General features: G+C 54.8%; 1 protein-coding gene across 1 annotated transcript in view; it reads right to left on the reverse strand.

Annotated features, from left to right (window-relative positions):
- Nucleotides 1–11,362, reverse strand: part of GAS6 (growth arrest specific 6) — a 31,900-nt gene extending 20,538 nt beyond the window's left edge. The window contains exons 1-2 of the mRNA XM_069602459.1: nucleotides 10,786–11,362; nucleotides 10,457–10,623 (exon numbers count right to left, since the gene is read on the reverse strand). Of these exons, the coding sequence (XP_069458560.1) occupies nucleotides 10,457–10,623; nucleotides 10,786–10,858 (240 nt within the window). The 5' untranslated portion in view covers nucleotides 10,859–11,362. The remainder of the gene's footprint in view (nucleotides 1–10,456; nucleotides 10,624–10,785) is intronic.
- Between the last annotated feature and the right edge of the window lie 7,913 nt (nucleotides 11,363–19,275).

Consider the following 19,275-nt stretch of genomic DNA (forward strand, 5'->3'; position numbering starts at 1 on the left):
CGTCGCTACTGAGAGCTCTCCCACAGTCCCCTTCTGCCCCTGGCACATCCCTCCGCACCACCCCCTACGAGTCCCCACTGCCCCGGGGACCCGCGGCATCCCAGCTGCTGGCAAGCCCGGCGTCCGCGGGGCCCTGAGGCAGCTGCAGGCTCCAGCGGATGGGAGACCCGAGGCCCAGGGTGGGGCACGAGCCAGGGACTGGAGGGGGCTGGTCCCTCCCAGCACAGGTTGTGAGAGTGCAGCTGGAAGGCCTGCGTGCGAGGCGTGTTGTGCAAAGCCTCCTGGCATGGCTCAGTACCGTGTCTCCTGCCAGGCATGAAAATACTCTTGGAAATAGACCTCATAAAACAGGTTTGTTTCCAAATACTGCTCCCCCACAGCAGAGATTTGTAGCTGCTGTCCAGCATCCAATTCTCCCTTCATCCCCAGTAACAGAACTCTGGATTCAGTTAGAGCAAGAGTGCAGCCAGCCGCAGGACTACACGTCCCAGCGGCCCTTGCAACTGGGCGTGGCCATGTGGCTAAGTCCTGGCCAATGGGACACACAGGGCGCAAGACAGGGTAAAGGCAGAGATCGGTACCTTGGTTCTCTGGCCTCCTTGCTGGAATGCAGATGTGATGGCTGGTTCTCCAGCATCTTGCCCACTGTGCGAGGAGGCCTGGGGGACAAAGGCCACGCACTCGTGCCGCGGGGCACAAACAGATGGTGTAAGTCCCGGGGCCCCCACCGCTGAGCAGCCCTGGGCAGCCTGCCCGCCACCTTTCACGTGAGAGAGAAACACACTGTCTTGTTTAAGCCACTCTGATGAGGACAACCAGTCCATCCTAAAGGAGATGAGTCCTGGGTGTTCACTGGAAGGACTGATGCTGAAGCTGAAGCTCCAGTACTTTGGCCACCTCATGCGAAGAGTTGACTCGTTGGAAAAGACCCTGATGCTGGGAGGGACTGGGGGCAGGAGGAGAAGGGGACGACCGAGGATGAGATGGCTGGATGGCATCACGGACTCGATGGATATGAGTCTGAGTGAACTCCGGGAGATGGTGAGGGACAGGGAGGCCTGGCGTGCTGCGATTCATGGGGTCGCAGAGTCGGACACGACTGAGCGACTGAACTGAGCTGAACTGGATGAGGCCAAAGTACCAGGCTACCTGAACTCGAAAAATGAGCGCAAAAAGGTGTGCACGGCCTGCAAAGCGAAGATTTCATGAGTCAGTGAGAACGCCCTGGGAACTGGGCAGCACGAAGGGCTTTCTCCCCTTCTCCTGCGCTCTCCTGGCAGAGGCCTCCCAGGGTGGTAGGCACATCCCCTGCACGGTGCTGCTGATTATCCACAGCTTTGCTCGGAGAGGCCTTTGTTCTCAAGGCCAAATGCAGCTCCGATGCTCACCTGCGCAGCTGGGGTGCCCACCAGCAGGACAGGAAGCCACTGGGCTGCCCTGGGTCCTAAGCTTCTCCAGGTCCTGAGCCTCCCCGGGGGCCGTCCTGAGCCTCCCTGGGGGCCGGGCCTTGCCACACCCTCTGGTGGCAAGGGAGTGCCCCCACTGTTGGCCAGGTGCTCTTCCTGGAAGCTGTGGATATGCTGGCAGGAGCGGAAAAAAGCAGGCGTGGAACCTCCTGGGCCCCAGAAGGGCAGCTCCAGCTGACACTTTACAGAGCGACAGGGAACTCTGAGCGCCGCTCCTGCCCCCCGAGCTGTCCCTGCCCACACATGCTGGCGGGCCTTGGGGCTCTTGGACAGCATGGGACGGGGGCAGGGAGAATGCTGCCCAGCTGCTGCCAACAGAGACATGCCCACCAGTACCTGGTGAGCAGGGGGCCTCCACCGGGAGCCCACAGAGCAGAAGGGCAGGGCAGGAGCCAGCAGAGACGGCTGCGCAGGGGTGAGGCCTCGCTGTCTCAGGAGCTGGGCGAGGGCACAGTGTGTGAGGGCGTGGGGGTCATCCCACACCCAACCCCTCCTTAAAAATTACTTTAAAACGTAACGACCTGCACTCTGCCAGGGTCACAATTCCAGGTGTACACACGTGGACGGCAGTGAGATCGCTGGACTGAAGGCACCACCACAGGGCCAGGAACCCCAATATCTATGCTAACCCTCAAACCGCAGCGAAGCCTGCAGCCCAAAACAGCTCCGACCTCTGAGCCAGCGGACAGAGCGCAAGCACATCCCGCGCGCACCGTACAGCAACAGCCTCGCTGGGTTCACAGCGTCCCAGCCCAGCCGCTCGGAATCTCAGAAACCAGGCTGTGAGCATCCGCTTCTTAAAGGGCATTTCTTTCTAAGTCCCATAGGCAGACCTGCAGTGTCCTTCAGAATGTCTTTAGGTTTTCCACAGACGCTGAGCCCACGGGCAGGACGACGCGTCATTTAGGGGCCTGCCCTGTCATTAGGCAGCAGGGCCCAGCTCCACACTGGGCTGACCCCCTGAGAGTAGCGTGTACGAGGGCTCAGGGGCAGCAAACAGGGGCCAGACAGAGCTGTCCCTCCCCCAAGGCCACCGGGGAAGAGGCTGGCCCGCGTGTGGGCTCGTGCGCCACCCGTCTAACCAGCAGTCTGCAGGCCTCTGGGTCGTGCGGAGTCAGCTCCAGAGAAAACGCAATGGGCCAGGCAACTCAGAGAAGCCGCCCAGCTGGCTTCAGTGGAGGAAACCTGGGAGGGACTGGGCCCTGGGGGACGCCTGGCCGCAGTGAGCAGGGGGCTTCCTGGACAGACAGGAGCTGGGGCTGAGTCTGCACCAGTGGGGCCTGGTCCCATCCTTGATGGACCCTCAGGGGGCAGAGCGGAGTGTGTCTCAGCATCTGAGTGAGTGAATGTTAGGGAGCTGCCGTCACGGTGGGGCGGGGCGTGGGGGCAGGTGGGCCTTGGGTGTCCTGGAGGTCACTGGGGGTGACAAGGTCCTCCATCCCTCCTGCTGGGACCCCATTTCTGTGCCCCTGAGACCCCTTAGGCCACTGCAACAAGGCAAGACTTGAGGGAGGGGTCTTCCCCTCCTCCAGGGTGTCCCCCCCAAGCTGTCCCTAAGATGCTGGGATCGTAGGAGACAGGTGTCCTTGGACAGTCACACAGCTCAAGAGAAGACCAGCAGCTCGCAGGGCTCTGAAACCCACTGCACCCAGAAAACCCTCCTGGTGGGGAACTTCCCCACCACAGAGCCCCTACATCTGAGGGGGAGTCAGGGGTGGAGGCGGGTGGAGAGGGACAGAGACAGACGCTGCCAGACGGAGACAGAGAGACGGAGAGACAGAGACGGAGGGGCGTGAGGCCAGCAGTCAGGCTCCGGCAGCGCCAGGCGCTGGCAGACTCTGGGGGTGACCCTGGGCGAGCTGCGGACGCGCGAGCACCGAGTCTGCGGACGCTCAAGCATCACTGTCTGCGGACGTGTGAGCACCGTGTCTGTGGACTTGTCAAAATGACTGCAGACATGTGAGGACCGAGTCTGTGGACCTGTGAGCACCGAGTCTGCAGACGTGTGAGCACCGCGTCTGTGGACATGTGAGCACCGTGTCTATGGACGTGTCAAAATCACTGTCTGCAGACGTGTGAGGACTGAGTCTGTGGGCCTGTGAGCGCCTAGCCTGTGGATGTGTGAGCTCTGAGTCTGCAGACGTGTGAGCGCCGCGTCTGTGGACGTGTCAGCATCACTGTCTGCGGACATGTGAGGACCGAGCCTGTGGGCGTGTGAGCGCTGAGTCTGTGAACGTGTGAGCATCGCTGTCTGTGGATATGTGAGCATCGCTGCCTGTGGATGTGTGAGGACCAAGTCTGTGTGTGTGTGAGCGCCGAGTCTGTGGATGTGTGAGCATCGCTGTCTTCATCTCAAACAGACAAGGGGATGGAGGACCAAGACCTGGAGCCCCCTCTGACCTGCAGGCCTCAGGTGGCCCCTGTGCCGGGAGGTGGTGAACCGGGCCTGGGCCACGGGTCAGGCTGGGTGAGTCTTTCATCCAGAATCCTTTCCTGAAGCCAAGGGCAATGGTACGGGCTCTGGTGCCCTCTTGCCTTGAAGGACCTACGTAGGAAGGTGACTGTGCTGGGCTGGAAACTTTCGGGAGAACTCGAGGAGGCCAGCAGGGCGCCCGGCACCCAGAGTTCTCTGAACAAGACCCCAGGAGGAGGACGGTGCTGGCAAGAGAGAGTAGCAAGAAAAGGAAACAAGATAAGAAGGGAGTCTAATAACAGAGCTGCAGGGGCGGGCGGGGTGGACACTCCTGAGGCTGAGAGAACGTGGAGGAGACTATTCCTCCCTGGAGGGAAGCCTGGGAAGTGCTGGATGCACAGGAAGGCCCCAGGCTCCTCCCTCTCTAGGGCGCCAGTGCAGTGCAGGCCAGCTCAGTGCAGGCCAGCTCAGCGCAGGCCAGCTCAGCGCAGTCGCTCAGGCGTGTCCGACTCTCTGCGACCCCATGAATCGCACCACGCCAGGCCTCCCTGTCCATCACCAACTCCCGGAGTTCACTCAGACTCATGTCCGTCAAGTCCGTGATGCCATCCAGCCATCTCATCCTCGGTCGTCCCCTTCTCCTCCTGCTCCCAGTCCCTCCCAGCATCTGGGTCTTTTCCAATGAGTCAACTCTTCGCATGAGGTGGCCAAAGTACTGGAGTTTCAGCTTTAGCATCATTCCCTCCAAAAAATTCCTAGGGCTGATCTCCTTCAGAATGGACTGGTTGGATCTCCCCGCAGCCCAAGGGGCTCTCAAGAGTCTTCTCCAACACCACAGTTCAAAAGCATCAATTCTTCAGCACTCAGCTTTCTTCGCAGTCCAACTCTCACATCCATACATGACCACAGGAAAAACCATAGCCTTGACTAGGCGGACCTCAGTCCGCAAAGTAATGTCTCTGCCTTTGAATATGCTATCTAGGTTGGTCATAACTTTTCTTTCAAGGAGTAAGCGTCTTTTAATTTCATGGCTGCAGTCACCATCTGCAGTGATTTTGGAGCCCAGAAAAATAAAGTCTGACACTGTTTCCACTGTTTCCCAATCTATTTCCCATGAAGTGATGGGACCGGATGCCATGATCTTCGTTTTCTGAATGTTGAGCTTTAAGCCAACTTTTTCACTCTCCTCTTTCACTTTCATCAAGAGGCTCTTTAGTTCCTCTTCACTTTCTGCCATAAGGGTGGTGTCATCTGCATATCTGAGGTTATTGATATTTCTCCCGGCAATCTTGATTCCAGCTTGTGTTTCTTCCAGCCCAGCGTTTCTCATGATGTACTCTGCATAGAAGTTAAATAAGCAGGGTGACAATATACAGCCTTGACGTACTCCTTTTCCTATTTGGAACCAGTCTGTTGTTCCATGTCCAGTTCTAACTGTTGCTTCCTGGCCTGCATACAGATTTCTCAAGAGGCTGGTCAGGTGGTCTGGTATTCCCATCTCTTTCAGAATTTTCCACAGTTTATTGTGATCCACACAGTCAAAGGCTTTGGCATAGTCAATAAAGCAGAAATAGATATTTTTCTGGAACTCTCTTGCTTTTTCCATGATCCAGGGGATGTTGGCAATTTGATCTCTGGTTCCTCTGCCTTTTCTAAAACCAGCTTGAACATCAGGAAGTTCACGGTTCACATATTGCTGAAGCCTGCCTTGGAGAATTTTGAGCATTACTTTACTAGCGTGTGAGATGAGTACAACTGTGTTGTAGTTTGAGCATTCTTTGGCATTGCCTTTCTTTGGGATTGGAATGAAAAATGACCTTTTCCAGTCCTGTGGCCACTGCTGAGTTTTCCAAATTTGCTGGCATATTGAGTGCAGCACTTTCACAGCATCATCTTTCAGAATTTGAAATAGCTCAACTGGAATTCCATCACCTCCACTAGCTTTGTTCGTAGTGAAGCTTTCTAAGGCCCACTTGACTTCACATTCCAAGATGTCTGGCTCTAGATGAGTGATCACACCATTGTGATTATCTGGGTCGTGAAGATCTTTTTTGTACAGTTCTTCTGTGTATTCTTGCCACCTCTTCTTAATATCTTCTGCTTCTGTTAGGTCCATACCATTTCTGTCCTTTATCGAGCCTGTCTTTGCATGAAATGTTCCCTTGGTATCTCTAATTTTCTTGAAGAGATCTCTAGTCTTTCCCATTCTGTTCTTTTCCTCTATTTCTTTGCATTGATCACCGAAGAAGGCTTTCTTATCTCTTCTTGCTATTCTTTGGAACTCTGCATTCAGATGCTTATATCTTTCCTTTTCTCCTTTGCTTTTCACTTCTCTTCTTTTCACAGCTATTTGTAAGGCCTCCCCAGACAGCCATTTTGCTTTTTTGCATTTCTTTTCCATGGGGATGGTCTTGATTCCTGTCTCCTGTACAATGTCACGAACCTCATTCCATAGTTCATCAGGCACTCTATCTATCAGATGTAGGCCCTTAAATCTATTTCTCACTTCCACTGTATAATCATCAGGGATTTGATTTAGGTCATACCTGAATGGTCCAGTGGTTTTCCCTACTTTCTTCAATTTAAGTCTGAACTTGGCAATAAGGAGTTCATGATCTGAGCCAGTCAGCTCCTGGTCTTGTTTTTGTTGACTGTATAGAGCTTCTCCATCTTTGGCTGTGTGGGCCCAGGAGGGCTTAGAGGAGCTATCCCATGTTGAAGGTCAGGAAGGGTGGCGGTGAGGAGATACCCTTCGTCCAAGGTAAGGAGCAGTGGCTGCGCTTTGCTGGAGCAGCCGTGAAGAGATACCCCACGCCCAACGTAAGAGAAACCCAAGTAAGATGGTAGGTGCTGCAAGAGGGCATCAGAGGGCAGACACACTGAAACCATACTCACAGAAACTAGTCAGTCTAATCACACGAGGACCACAGCCTCGTCTAACTCAGTGAAATCAAGCCATGCCCGCGGGGCCACCCAAGACGGGCAGGTCATGGTGGAGAGGTCTGACAGAGTGTGGTCCACTGGAGAAGGGAATGGCAAGCCAATTCAGTATTCTTGCCTTGAGAACCCCATGGACAGTATGAAAAGGCAAAACGATAGGATACTGAAAGAGGAACTCTCCAGGTCGGTAGGGGCCCAACACGCTACTGGAGGTCAGTGGAGAAATAACTCCAGAAAGAAGGAAGGGATGGAGCCAAAGCAAAAACAATACCCAGCCGTGGATGTGACTGGTGATACAAGCAAGATCCGATGCTGTAAAGAGCAATATTGCATAGAAACCTGGAATGTCAGGTCCATGAATCAAGGCAAATTGGAAGTGGTCATACAAGAGATGGCAAGAGTGAACGTCGACATTCTGGTAATCAGTGAACTAAAATGGACTGGAATGGGTGAATTTAACTCAGATGACCATTATATCTACTACTGCGGGCAGGAATCCCTCAGAAGAAATGGACTAGCCATCATGGTCAACAGAAGAGTCTGAAATGCAGTACTTGGGTGCAATCTCAAAAATGACAGAATGATCTCTGTTCGTTTCCAAGGGAAACCATTCAATATCACGGTAAACCAAGTCTATGCCCCAACCAGTAACGCTGAAGAAGCTGAAGTTGAATGGTTCTATGAAGACCTACAAGATCTTTTAGAACTAACACCCCAAAAAGATGTCCTTTTCATTATAGGGGACTGGAATGCAAAAGTAGGAAGTCAAGAAACACCTGGAGTAACAGGCAAATTTGGCCTTGGAATGCGGAATGAAGCAGGGCAAAGACTAATAGAGTTTTGCCAAGAAAATGCACTGGTCATAGCAAACACCCTCTCCAGGGCCCCACAGCCCCTGGAATCAGGAAGGTACCCACAGCTACCTGCTCAGAGGGGGGGCCCGTCCACAGAGAGGAAGGCGGCCCAGGGTGGAACAATATGCCTGGGCAGGAAGCACCCAGAACACACCCAGCACAGAGGGCACCGCCTCCATGGATTCCAGGGCGGGCACGTGGCCCAGAGAGCCCACTCCAGGTGCTGGAGCCCCCACCCAGCCCAGGCACAGGGTGCCCGCCCCCACCTTCTGCCCCGCCCGCAGCCCTGGAGACTTGGGACGGAGGAGGACGTCCTGCTGCAGCTGGCGGGTGAGGACGGGCTGTCCTGGCAGCGGCCCCTTGAGCTGGCAGCGCTCTCAGCCCAGAGGCCGTGGCCTCCCTGTCACACGTCAGGATGCACGGGGCTCCCGCAACTTCCTGAACTTCGTTGGGGTCACACTCACACACGATCACAAAGAGCCTGGAGTCTGAGGGCCAGGAAGCGATGCTCCTCAGGAGAGACCAGACTTTCAGGAGCCGGGGCCCATGGGCGAGGCCACAGGGCTGCCTCACTCGACGTGCTGCTTTTCCAAAGGCTTATTAGCAGTGAGTTGTGTTTGCAGGGTGTCCCCCTGTCCTGGGATCCAGAACTTCTTCAATGTGAGGGAAAAAATGGCGTGGACCCCTGGCGGGGCATCTGGTTGACCAGAGCAGAACCGGACATGAGGAAGTCCCCTAAGCACCAGCCCCAACCCCCAACCCGAACTGGCTCCTCCGGAAGCCACTGCCCCTCAGTGAATGCAGAAGGCGCCGGTCCACCCGGGAAGCTGGTGATAAGGGGAAAGGTGTGACTGCGATTTGGGGACGGGTCAGGAAGCAGGACAGGGTTCTGAAAAACCACAGGCGGCTTTGATGTACAAGGAGCCCACGCGTTCCTGACGGGGTGGATGGGGCGGGTGTGGGAGGCAGCTCCCCCGGGAAGGGAGGGCAGGACGCCGGGGGAGCGCAAGGCCCTGCGTGAAAGCCGCCGCTGTCCTTGCCCTCGTTTCACCCACTGCAGAGGAGGTTCCTGAGCAGAGCGTGGCCACCCACTCCCGTCTTCCTGCCTGGAGATCCCCCATGGGCAGAGGAGCCTGGGGGGCTGCAGTCCACGGGACTGCAGTCAGACAAGACTGAGCGACGAAGCGCAGACACGGTTGTAACAAGCCTGAGAACAGCTCCAGCGGGGCGGGGCAGGCTCTGGGGAGGGTACGGTGGCCAGCGTGCAGTGTGTCCAGCCCAAGGCCTCTCTGTCCTGCAGGAGCAGCGCTGGTGGGGGAGGCGGCCTCACCGCCCGGTCACCTGCAAGCCCGGTCACCTGCAAGCCCGGTCACCTGCAAGCCCCATCCTGTGCTCTGTAGGAGCCAGCGCTCCAGGCTGGGCCTGTGACTGGCAGGAACACACTTATCACACACCCCGTAGCCAGGCAGCAACCCAGGCAGCCAGCACACAGCCCGCATGGGACCTTCAGAAACGCTCCGCGGAGCAAGCTCCCCGGGGCCAGCAGGACAGGCAGAAGAGACGGGTCGGGGCAGAACTGCTGCTCACCACCGGCCGACGCACACCACTGCTGACCGAGAGCCACTGGTCACAGCTCAGCCCTGCAGCTGCGGGCTGTGCCAAGGCCAAGGAAGGGCACAGCTCGGCCATCGCCATCAAGCTTGTTTCACAGAGGGGACCACGGGGTGGGTCAAGCCAGCCAGTCAGGAACGTGAAAGCCTGCAGCCTTCACACTGATTTGCTTGCTGCACGAGATGCTTATTCCACCCCAGAAGAATTCTTTAAAAGAAATATTCCAGTAGAGCCAAAGACAGCTGTGAAATCATCCTGACCTCAGGGTGCGAAGCGCGGCAGGGTGAGCCCACCCCTCTAGCAGCTTCCCTGCGGGGGGCTCCCAGGCACACACCCCAGCCTCTGCCCCACCTAAGATGGCACAGGGCACCCAGGGCCACTCCCCGAGGCCGGCTGCCTGTCGCCCCACGTTCTTCACGACATTATTAATAGAAGCTTGTCCTGAGCCAGCACCTTAGGCTCCTGCAGTCTCCGCGGTTCCCAGGGCGCACCTTGCGGCCGCCTGGCCCGCCCTCCCGCGTGTGCCAGCCCTGCTCCGCCCTCCCCGTCCTCCCTGCCCGGGACCTGCTGCCTTCCGGCACTCCAGCCCTCCGTCTTTGAAGCTAAGGCTCCCGCCTCTAGCTAGATAGGGAACTGTGGACAGCCCCACCCCCTCCTCTAATCTGGCCAAGGGGGCAGGGAGGCAGGAAGCTGTTCCTGCTCTCCAACCATTTATTTCGTTTACGTTAAGCCGGACCCTACTGCTTTCTGGCTGAGCTGTCAGAGTTGCAGTTTCCCTCAAGGCGGCTGCCTTCCGAGGCCTGCCGCGGTAAGAGGCTGCGGGCGTCCACAGGACTCCCCGCGGGCATCGGCCGCCCCTCCTCCACGGAGGGGCACCTGGCATCACCGGGCGAACAGCGGCTCGAAAGGAGGAGACCTGAGGGTGGCCGGGGCGGCGCACAGCGCCCTGCCCCTCCGCCGCCGCTGCCCTCCTCCCTGCATAAGGGTCGGTGTGCCCGCAGGAGGGTTTGCCGCAGACCCCCGGCTCCCGCCCGTGCGCGCGCAGACGGGGGTCCCCTGAAGGGTGGTGCCGCGGGAGCGCGGCTCCAGGGGACACGCCTGCCCCGGCGCCCCGCTCGCGGCCCCAAGGCCCGGGGCGCACTCCTCGCCGCCCCGCGCGGCCCCGCGCTCACCGTCTCGGGGTCGTTCTCGAACACCTCGCGGGCCTCCTCCCGGCTGCACATCTCCTCCACGCACTCTCTCTCCAGGTGGCCCTGCTTGGCCTCCTCGAAGACCTGGTAGGCGCGGCGCTGCCTGGGCCGCAGGAACTGCGCCGCCTCGCGCGCCCGCAGCATCACGGCTTCCCGGGCGGGCGGGAGGAGCGGGGAGAGAGCGGAGACGCGCCGTCAGCGCGGCGGCGCCGGGGCCCGGGGCGCGCGGGGTGCGGACGCCGAGGCTCCCCTCGCCCTCGGGGGGGGGGGTCTCCCGGCCCCGGCGCGCCCCGGGCCCGCGCGGTACTCACTGTGCGCCGACTCGGAGGCCAGCAGGAGCAGCAGCAGCGCGGTGCCCAGGGCGGCGGCGGGTCCGGGCGGCATGGCGCGGCGGGGCGGGGCGCGCCGGGGCCGGGGCCGAGGGCCAGCACTGAGACCGGGGCCGGGGGGCCGGGCGCGCGCGGTCAGAGCGCCCGGGGGGCGGTGGCGAGGCTCGGGCGCCGAGGGGCCGTGGCTCCGGGCATCCTGAGCGGGCGGCTCTGAAGGTCACATCCCGGCGGCGGCACCGCGGCGCTCGCGCGGGGCTGGGCGAGGGCGGCGGCGGGGGCGGGGCGCGCGGCAGGACCGGCCTCGGGGCCGCGCGGGGCGGGCGGGGCGCGCCGGCCTCTCCGGCGGGCCGAGCCGGTTTCCTCGGGAAGATCAAAGCCCCGAGGGGCAGCGGGTCTTCCGGACGAAGGCGGGGAGTGCCCCCTTCCCCCGCGCCCGCGCCCGGGAGCTTCGCCCCAGTCGCGGGTTAAGTTTATGTAACCGGGCGGTGCAGGCGCGGAGACGAGGTCACGCGAGTCCAGCCTGTCAGGTACAGACGGACATTCACCAGCTTCCACCCTCTCCCCGCCCCGTTCCCCAGCCGCGCCCCAGATCTCCGCGTCCTTTCCGAAGACTTCATTCCGGGGCACGTACTCTCAAGACTATGCACCCACCAAAGGAGGGAGAAACTGAAGTCAAGGCGAGCCCCACTGGGGTCCAGGGAGCGAGATTAGATGATGTGCTTCCGTACTTTCTGTTTTCACGGCGATGACGCTGGAAGACCTCGGGGGCTCCCAGTAGCTGTTTCAACCGAAAGCAGCGTTCTCTCGTTCTGGGAGACCACGACTTTCTGTCTCTCGTCCTGGAATATTTCGCAAAGTCACAATAAACACACACACACAAGCAACACCGAAGCAGAGCAGCCCCCTCGGGGAACCGGGGCGGGCAACCGGCGGGCGCCGCCTCGGGGGTCCAGACCGGAGCACGCGCCCGCGACCGACCTCCACCCCGACCTCCAGTCCGCACCTGCGCCCACCCCACCTTCCCTGGCGGGACATGAGCGCCGCTGGTGGCAGGTGTCTTGAGGTCAAAGGTCTGAAGGCGGCATGGTGAACGTGAATATCAGCGAAAGGGACGCTCCTCCAACCTCTACAGAGAGGATTAACACTTGAATAGCCCGCACGTCGGCCTCTGTGTCTGCACTCTGTTCCTAGCCTCCCACGTCAGCCGGGACTCCAGGAGCAGTGACTCAAAGCCGGCTTGGAACGGCAGGCGCTTACACAGAATATTGACCATGTTGATCTTCCTGCTTGTCCTGAGGAGAAGCGCTGCTGTCAAAAATCTGGGTGAGGCGGAAAATCCTTCAGTCGTGATTTACACCAGATCTTTAATCAGCTGGTGGCATTCTGTTATTGGAGGTCCCAGAGCTTCTTGGATCTGTGAGCTTACAGTTTTCATCGAATTTGGAAAAATATTTTGCCATTATTTTTCAGATGCTGTTTCGTGTCCCTCAAACCTCTCCTCTCTCCTGGGAATTCCAGTGGCACAGACGTATGGCTACTTAAATTTTCCCAGTGTTGCAGCCACGCGTTCCGGGAAACAAACTCACTCAGAAGGACAGTGCAGATAGCGGAGTGCAGTTCATTAGGGCCCGGGGCAGAGTCTCCTCTCAGCCAGGGACCCCAACCAGCTTTTCTGAAAACTTTATATACCCTAAGTGCACGTGCCCAAACCCACCTCCCCCGATTCCCTGAAACTAGTCTGAAGAGAAGAAAAGAAAGATACAATCAAAGTCAACCCGTGATTCACATGCCCAAAGCCTAGGTCAGTAACAGTGGACAGTTATCAATAGGCCTGTGGTCACACCCCAATAAGCATAATAGAACTTAAGATTCTATTCGGTCACACAGATAATTAGGGCATTCTTTTAGGCGATGGGGAGTCTAGGTATGAGCCCTGGGGCTCTTCCATCCAGGGGGCCTGGTTTTCCAGTTGGCATGTCGTTTCCGTAGATACTGGGCATAGAGCTCAGAGTCCACTGTCTGGCCCTAGATGGAGTCCTGCTTTCAAGATGCAGCCTGCTCTGTCTGTTTCCTCCTTCATTCCCCCCTCCTGATGCTTTTAACTCCTAATATGAGCATCGTTCTTAGGGACATACTGCACCCTGACTCTCCGACCTCCAATCTGGGAGAGCGACATCAACCTTTGGGTCGGTTACCAAGTTCATAACACAGTGTGAGGTAAGGGTCCACAAAGCAGAACTGTCAGGGCAACTGTAACAATGGTGGATGTGGTTTTCCACCAATCACCCTTCACCCAAGACAGGACCGAGGTCCAAAAGGGAAGATTTTCATCAGATGTAACTTTTACCTGACCTTTCCTGTCATCTAGGGTGGCTGACATGCAGCGAGATAAATCAGGGTTATACACACAGCGTTCAACTTTGATTATAGCACAGGCCTGTCTTTGTCCTGAAACTATGGCTCGTCTCAAGATGAGACCAGCAAGTCCTTGCAGCAGCAGCGGATTGCAGAGCTTCACCTCTGCTTCTTCTTTAAGATGACCTTGGTTTCCGGGGATCAGTGGGGTCCTTTGGTGTAGTCCGCCCGGCGTCCTCCGGGTCTGCTGGTATGGTCTCCTCACCCTTGAGTGGTGGATCCAGGGAGTGACTCCTGCAACTCAACTGCAGTCGCGCGGCTGAGAACAACAGCATGCGGGCCCTTGCAGTGTGGGGCCAAGGAGGCGAGCTTCCGGTCCTCGACCACACCTGATCCCCAGGCACAAATTTGTGAATCTGTTCCCCAAGGGGGAATGGCACCCTTTCTTGTACAAACTTCAGTTCAGTTCAGTTCAGTTCAGTCGCTCAGTTGTGTCTGACTCTTTGCGACCCCATGAATCACAGCACGCCAGGCCTCCCTGTCCATCACCATCTCCTGGAGCTCACTCAGACTCACGTCCATCGAGTCCGTGATGCCATCCAGCCATCTCATCCTCGGTCGTCCCCTTCTCCTGCTGCCCCCAATCCCTCCCAGCATCAGAGTCTTTTCCAATGAGTCAACTCTTCGCATGAGGTGGCCAAAGTACTGGAGTTTCAGCTTTAGCATCATTCCCTCCAAAGAAATCCCAGGGTTGATCTCCTTCAGAATGGACTGGTTGGATCTCCTTGTAGTCCAAGGGACCCTCAGGTGTCTTCTTCAACACCACGGTTCAAACGCATCAATTCTTTGGCACTCAGCCTTCTTCACGGTCCAACTCTCACATCCATACATGACCACAGGAAAAACCATAGCCTTGACTAGATGGACCTTAGTCGGCAAAGTAATGTCTCTGCTTTTGAATATGCTGTCTAGGTTGGTCATAACTTTTCTTCCAAGGAGTATGTGTCTTTTAATTTCCTGGCTGCAATCACCATCTGCAGTGATTTTGGAGCCCAGAAAAATAAAGTCTGACACTGTTTCCACTGTGTCCCCATCTATTTCCCATGAAGTGATGGGACCAGATGCCATGATCTTCGTTTTCTGAATGTTGAGCTTTAAGCCAACTTTTTCACTCTCCTCTTTCACTTTCATCAAGAGGCTTTTTAGTTCCTCTTCACTTTCTGCCATAAGGGTGGTGTCATCTGCATATCTGAGGTTATTGATATTTCTCCCAGCAATCTTGATTCCAGCTTGTGTTTCTTCCAGCCCAGCGTTTCTCATGATGTACTCTGCATATAAGTTAAATAAGCAGGGTGACAATATACAGCCTTGACATACTCCTTTTCCTATTTGGAACCAGTCTGTTGTTCCATGTCCAGTTCTAACTGTTGCTTCCTGACCTGCATACAGATTTCTCAAGAGGCAGGTTAGGTGGTCTGGTATTCCCATCTCTTTCAGAATTTTCCAGTTTATTGTGATCCACACAGTCAAAGGCTTTGGCATAGTCAATAAAGCAGAAATAGATGTTTTTCTGGAACTCTCTTGCTTTTTCGATGATCCAGCGGATGCTGACAATTTGATCTCTGGTTCCTCTGTCTTTTCTAAAACCAGCTTGAACATCTGGAAGTTCACGGTTCACATATTGCTGAAGCCTGGCTTGGAGAATTTTGAGCATTACTTTACTAGCATGTGAGATGAGTGTAATTGTGTGGTAGTTTGAGCATTCTTTGGCATTGCCTTTCTTTGGGATTGGAATGAAAAATGACTTTTCGAGTCCTGTGGCCACTGCTGAGTTTTCCAGATTTGCCGGCATATTGAGTGCAGCACTTTCACAGCATCATCTTTCAGGATTTGAAACAGCTCCACTGAAATTCCATCACCTCCACCAGCTTTGTTCGTAGTGAAGCTTTCTAAGGCCCACTTGACTTCACATTCCAGGATGTCTGGCTCTAGATGAGTGATCACACCATTGTGATTATCTGGGTCGTGAAGATCTTTTTTGTACAGTTCTTCTGTGTATTCTTGCCACCTCTTCTTAATATCTTCTGCTTCTGTTAGGTCCATACCATTTCTGTCCTTTATCGAGCCTGTCTTTGCATGAAATGTTCCCTTGGTATCTCTAATTTTCTTGAAGAGATCTCTAGTCTTTCCCATTCTGTTCTTTTCCTCTATTTCTTTGCATTGATCACCGAAGAAGGCTTTCTTATCTCTCCTTGCTATTCTCTGGAACTCTGCATTCAGATGCTTATATCTTTCCTTTTCTCCTTTGCTTTTCGCCTCTCTTCTTTTCACAGCTGTTTGTTAGGCCTCCCCAGACAGCCATTTTGCTTTTTTGCATTTCTTTTCCATGGGGATGGTCTTGATTCCTGTCTCCTGTACAATGTCACGAACCTCATTCCATAGTTCATCAGGCACTCTATCAGATCTAGGCCCTTAAATCTATTTCTCACTTCTACTGTATAATTATAAGGAATTTGATTTAGGTCATACCTGAATGGTCTAGCGGTTATCCCTACTTTCTTCAATTTGAGTCTGAATTTGGCAATAAGGAGTTCATGATCTGAGCCACAGTCAGCTCCCGGTCTTGTTTTTGTTGACTGTATAGAGCTTCTCCATCTTTGGCTGCAAAGAATATAATCAATCTGATTTCGGTGTTGACCATCTGGTGATGTCCATGTGTAGAGTCTTCTCTTGTGTTGTTGGAAGAGGGTGTTTGCTATGACCAGTGCATTTTCTTGGTAAAACTCTTTGCCCTGCTTCATTCCACATTCCAAGGCCAAATTTTCCCGTTACTCCAGGTGTTTCTTGACTTCCTACTTTTGCATTCCAGTCCCCTATAATGAAAAGGACATCTCTTTGGGGTGTTCGTTCCACAAGGTCTTGTAGGTCTTCATAGAACCATTCAACTTCAGCTTCTTCATTGTTACTGGTTGGGGCATAGACTTGGATAACTCTGATATTGAATGGTTTGGCTTGGAAAGGAAGAGATCATTCTGTCATTTTTGAGACTGCATCCAAGTACTGCATTTCAGACTCTTCTGTTGACCATGATGGCTAGTCCATTTCTTCTGAGGGATTCCTGCCCGCAGTAGTAGATATAATGGTCATCTGAGTTAAATTCACCCATTCCAGTCCATCTTAGTCTGCTGATTCCTAGAACGTTGACATTCACTCTTACCATCTCTTGTTTGACCACTTCCAATTTGCTTTGATTCATGGACCTGACATTCCAGGTTTCTATGCAATATTGCTCTTTACAGCATCGGATCTTGCTTGTATCACCAGTCACATCCACGGCTGGGTACTGTTTTTGCTTTGGCTCCATCCCTTCCTTCTTTCTGGAGTTATTTCTCCACTGACCTCCAGTAGCGTGTTGGGCACCTACCGACCTGGAGAGTTCCTCTTTCAGTATCCTATCGTTTTGCCTTTTCATACTGTTCATGGGGTTCTCAAGGCAAGAATACTGAAGTGGCTTGCCATTCCCTTCTCCAGTGGACCACACTCTGTCAGACCTCTCCACCATGACCCGCCCGTCTTGGGTGGCCCCGCAGGCATGGCTTGGTTTCATTGAGTTAGACGAGGCTGTGGTCCTCGTGTGATTAGACTGACTAGTTTCTGTGATTATGGTTTCAGTGTGTCTGCCCTCTGATGCCCTCTTGCAGCACCTACCATCTTACTTGGGTTTCTCTCACCTTGGGCGTGGGGTATCTCTTCACGGCTGCTCCAGCAAAGCACAGCCACTGCTCCTTACCTTGGATGAGGGGTATCTCCTCCCGCTGCCCTTTACCCCATGGTCTCCTCCAAGTCCCTTCTTTAAACTTTGACCCTGCGTTCCAATACAGTTGCCTTGGATTCACTTCCCCCCATCTTGCTTCCCTTCTCCGACCTTCTTCTGCTTTTCCTTTTCGTCTTTCTACGAAGTTCTCAGCACCCTATGTACTTCTGATATTTCCACTCAGTGACACTTAAATTGCCATCTGCCTCCTTCCTAACTGGGGTGAGAAGAGCCTCACCTGCCAGATCCCAGAGGGAGAAGGGGGATCGGCGTGTCTTCACCTGCCAGTCAGCACAGCTGAACCAGAACACCACGTGGTCCAAGACTGTTTCTCCCTTAACTTTCAAAGTCCATTCTGCCTTGGTGGGCTTGATCAGGTGTGGATGAAAACACAGATGGGTTAAATATCCCACATCCCAGGCCATCTTCAGGAAAGCCAATTCATACTCACTTATGTATCACTGCAGCCGTGAAGTTAAAAGACGCTTACTCCTTGGAAGAAAAGTTATGACCAACCTAGATAGTATGTTCAAAAGCAGAGACGTTACTTTGCCGACTAAGTCCGTCTAGTCAAGGCTATGGTTTTTCCTGTGGTCATGTATGGATGTGAGAGTTGGACTGTGAAGAAGGCTGAGTGCCGAAGAATTGATGCTTTTGAACTGTGGTGTTCGAGAAGACTCTTGAGGGTCCCTTGGACTGCAAGGAGATCCAACCAGTCCATTCTGAAGGAGATCAGCCCTGAGATTTTTTTGGAAGGAATGATGCTAAAGCTGAAACTCCAGTACTTTGGCCACCTCATGCCAAGAGTCGACTCATTGGAAAAGACTCTGATGCTGGGAGAGATTGGGGGCAGGAGGAGAAGGGGATGACAGAGGATGAGATGGCTGAGTGGCATCACGGACTCGATGGACATGAGTTTGAGTGAACTCCAGGAGATGGTGATGGACAGGGAGGCCTGGCGTGCTGCGATTCATGGGGTCGCAGAGTTGGACACGACTGAGCGACTGAGCTGAACTGAACTGAACTGAACTGAACTATGTATCCCCCTCCTTTAGCCTAAAAATTCCGAGGGGGTCAAGAATTTCACAGCAGACGGGACACCTCCTGGGGGAGGGCAGAATACGAGCACACAGAAACCAAGTTTCTTCTCCTAAAATCCCCTGGCAATTGCTTGGTAATGATTTTCCCCAAGACGACGTGGACACCGTCTCCTAAATGACCTTCACAAATTTCCTTCCTAAGTGCTAACATGCTTGTCAACCTCTGTACCAAGCAATCGTTGCCACCTGCTTAATCCAGGCTCCTGTGGGTCTGTGCCCCTTCTAATCCCTCCCAGGGGGTGACCAGGCCCCCTCTTCCACCCTACTGGGTGGGTTCCTCCTCACCTGAGCACTCAGTTCCCCTGCTGCCGTCCACTACCTGCTAACGTGAAAGCTCCAGGCATTGAGAAGCAGAATCCTTCCAGAAGGGCAAGGCGCCTTCCCCCCTCTAGAAGATTCCAGCCTCAAGGCTTCGGAATATTCCCAAATGGGACTTGTCTCCTCAAAGTGAGGAGTTTCCCGGCCCGTGCACCTAATGTTGTAGCCGTGCATTCTGGGAAACAAACTCACTCAGAAGGACAGTGCAGATAGCGGAGTGCAGTTCATTACACCGTCGGGCCCGAGGCAGAGTCTCCTCTCAGCCAAGGACCTCGACCAGCTTTTCTGAAAACTTTATATACCCTAAGTGCACGTGCCCAAACCCACCTCCCCCAATTCCCTGAAACTAGTCTGAACAAACGAAGAGAAAGATACAATCAAAGTTAACCCGTGATTCTATGCCTTAACCCTAGGTAGTTAACAGTGGACAGTTATCAATAGGCCTGTGGTCGTACCCCAATAAGCATAATAGAATTTATGATTCTATTCGGTTACACAGATAATTAGGGCATTCTTTTAGGCGATGGAGAGTCTACGTATGAGCCCTGGGGCTCTTCCATGGTTGAGGGGGTGGGGAGTCTGGTTTTCCAGTTGGCATGTCGTTTCCGTAGATACTGGGCATAGAGCTCCAAGTCCACAGTCCGGCCCAAGATGCAGTCCTGCTTTCAAGATGCAGCCTGCTCTGTCTGTTTCCTCCTTCACCAGCACTTACTAAATGCTCTTGCTCGCATTTCTCTCTGAATGATCTTGCTATTTTCTGTTGCTGGGCCCTCAAGTCCCCCAGTCTCTCCTTTTGCAGCATCTTATCCATCCGTCCACGCAGGGTCGTCTTCATCTCCGACATTTGTCTCTGTTTCTGGAGCTTTGCCTGAAGCCTTTCCGGGC

The sequence above is a fragment of the Ovis canadensis genome, chromosome 10 (genome assembly GCF_042477335.2).
Source record: "Ovis canadensis isolate MfBH-ARS-UI-01 breed Bighorn chromosome 10, ARS-UI_OviCan_v2, whole genome shotgun sequence".
Taxonomy (NCBI): Eukaryota; Metazoa; Chordata; class Mammalia; order Artiodactyla; family Bovidae; genus Ovis; species Ovis canadensis.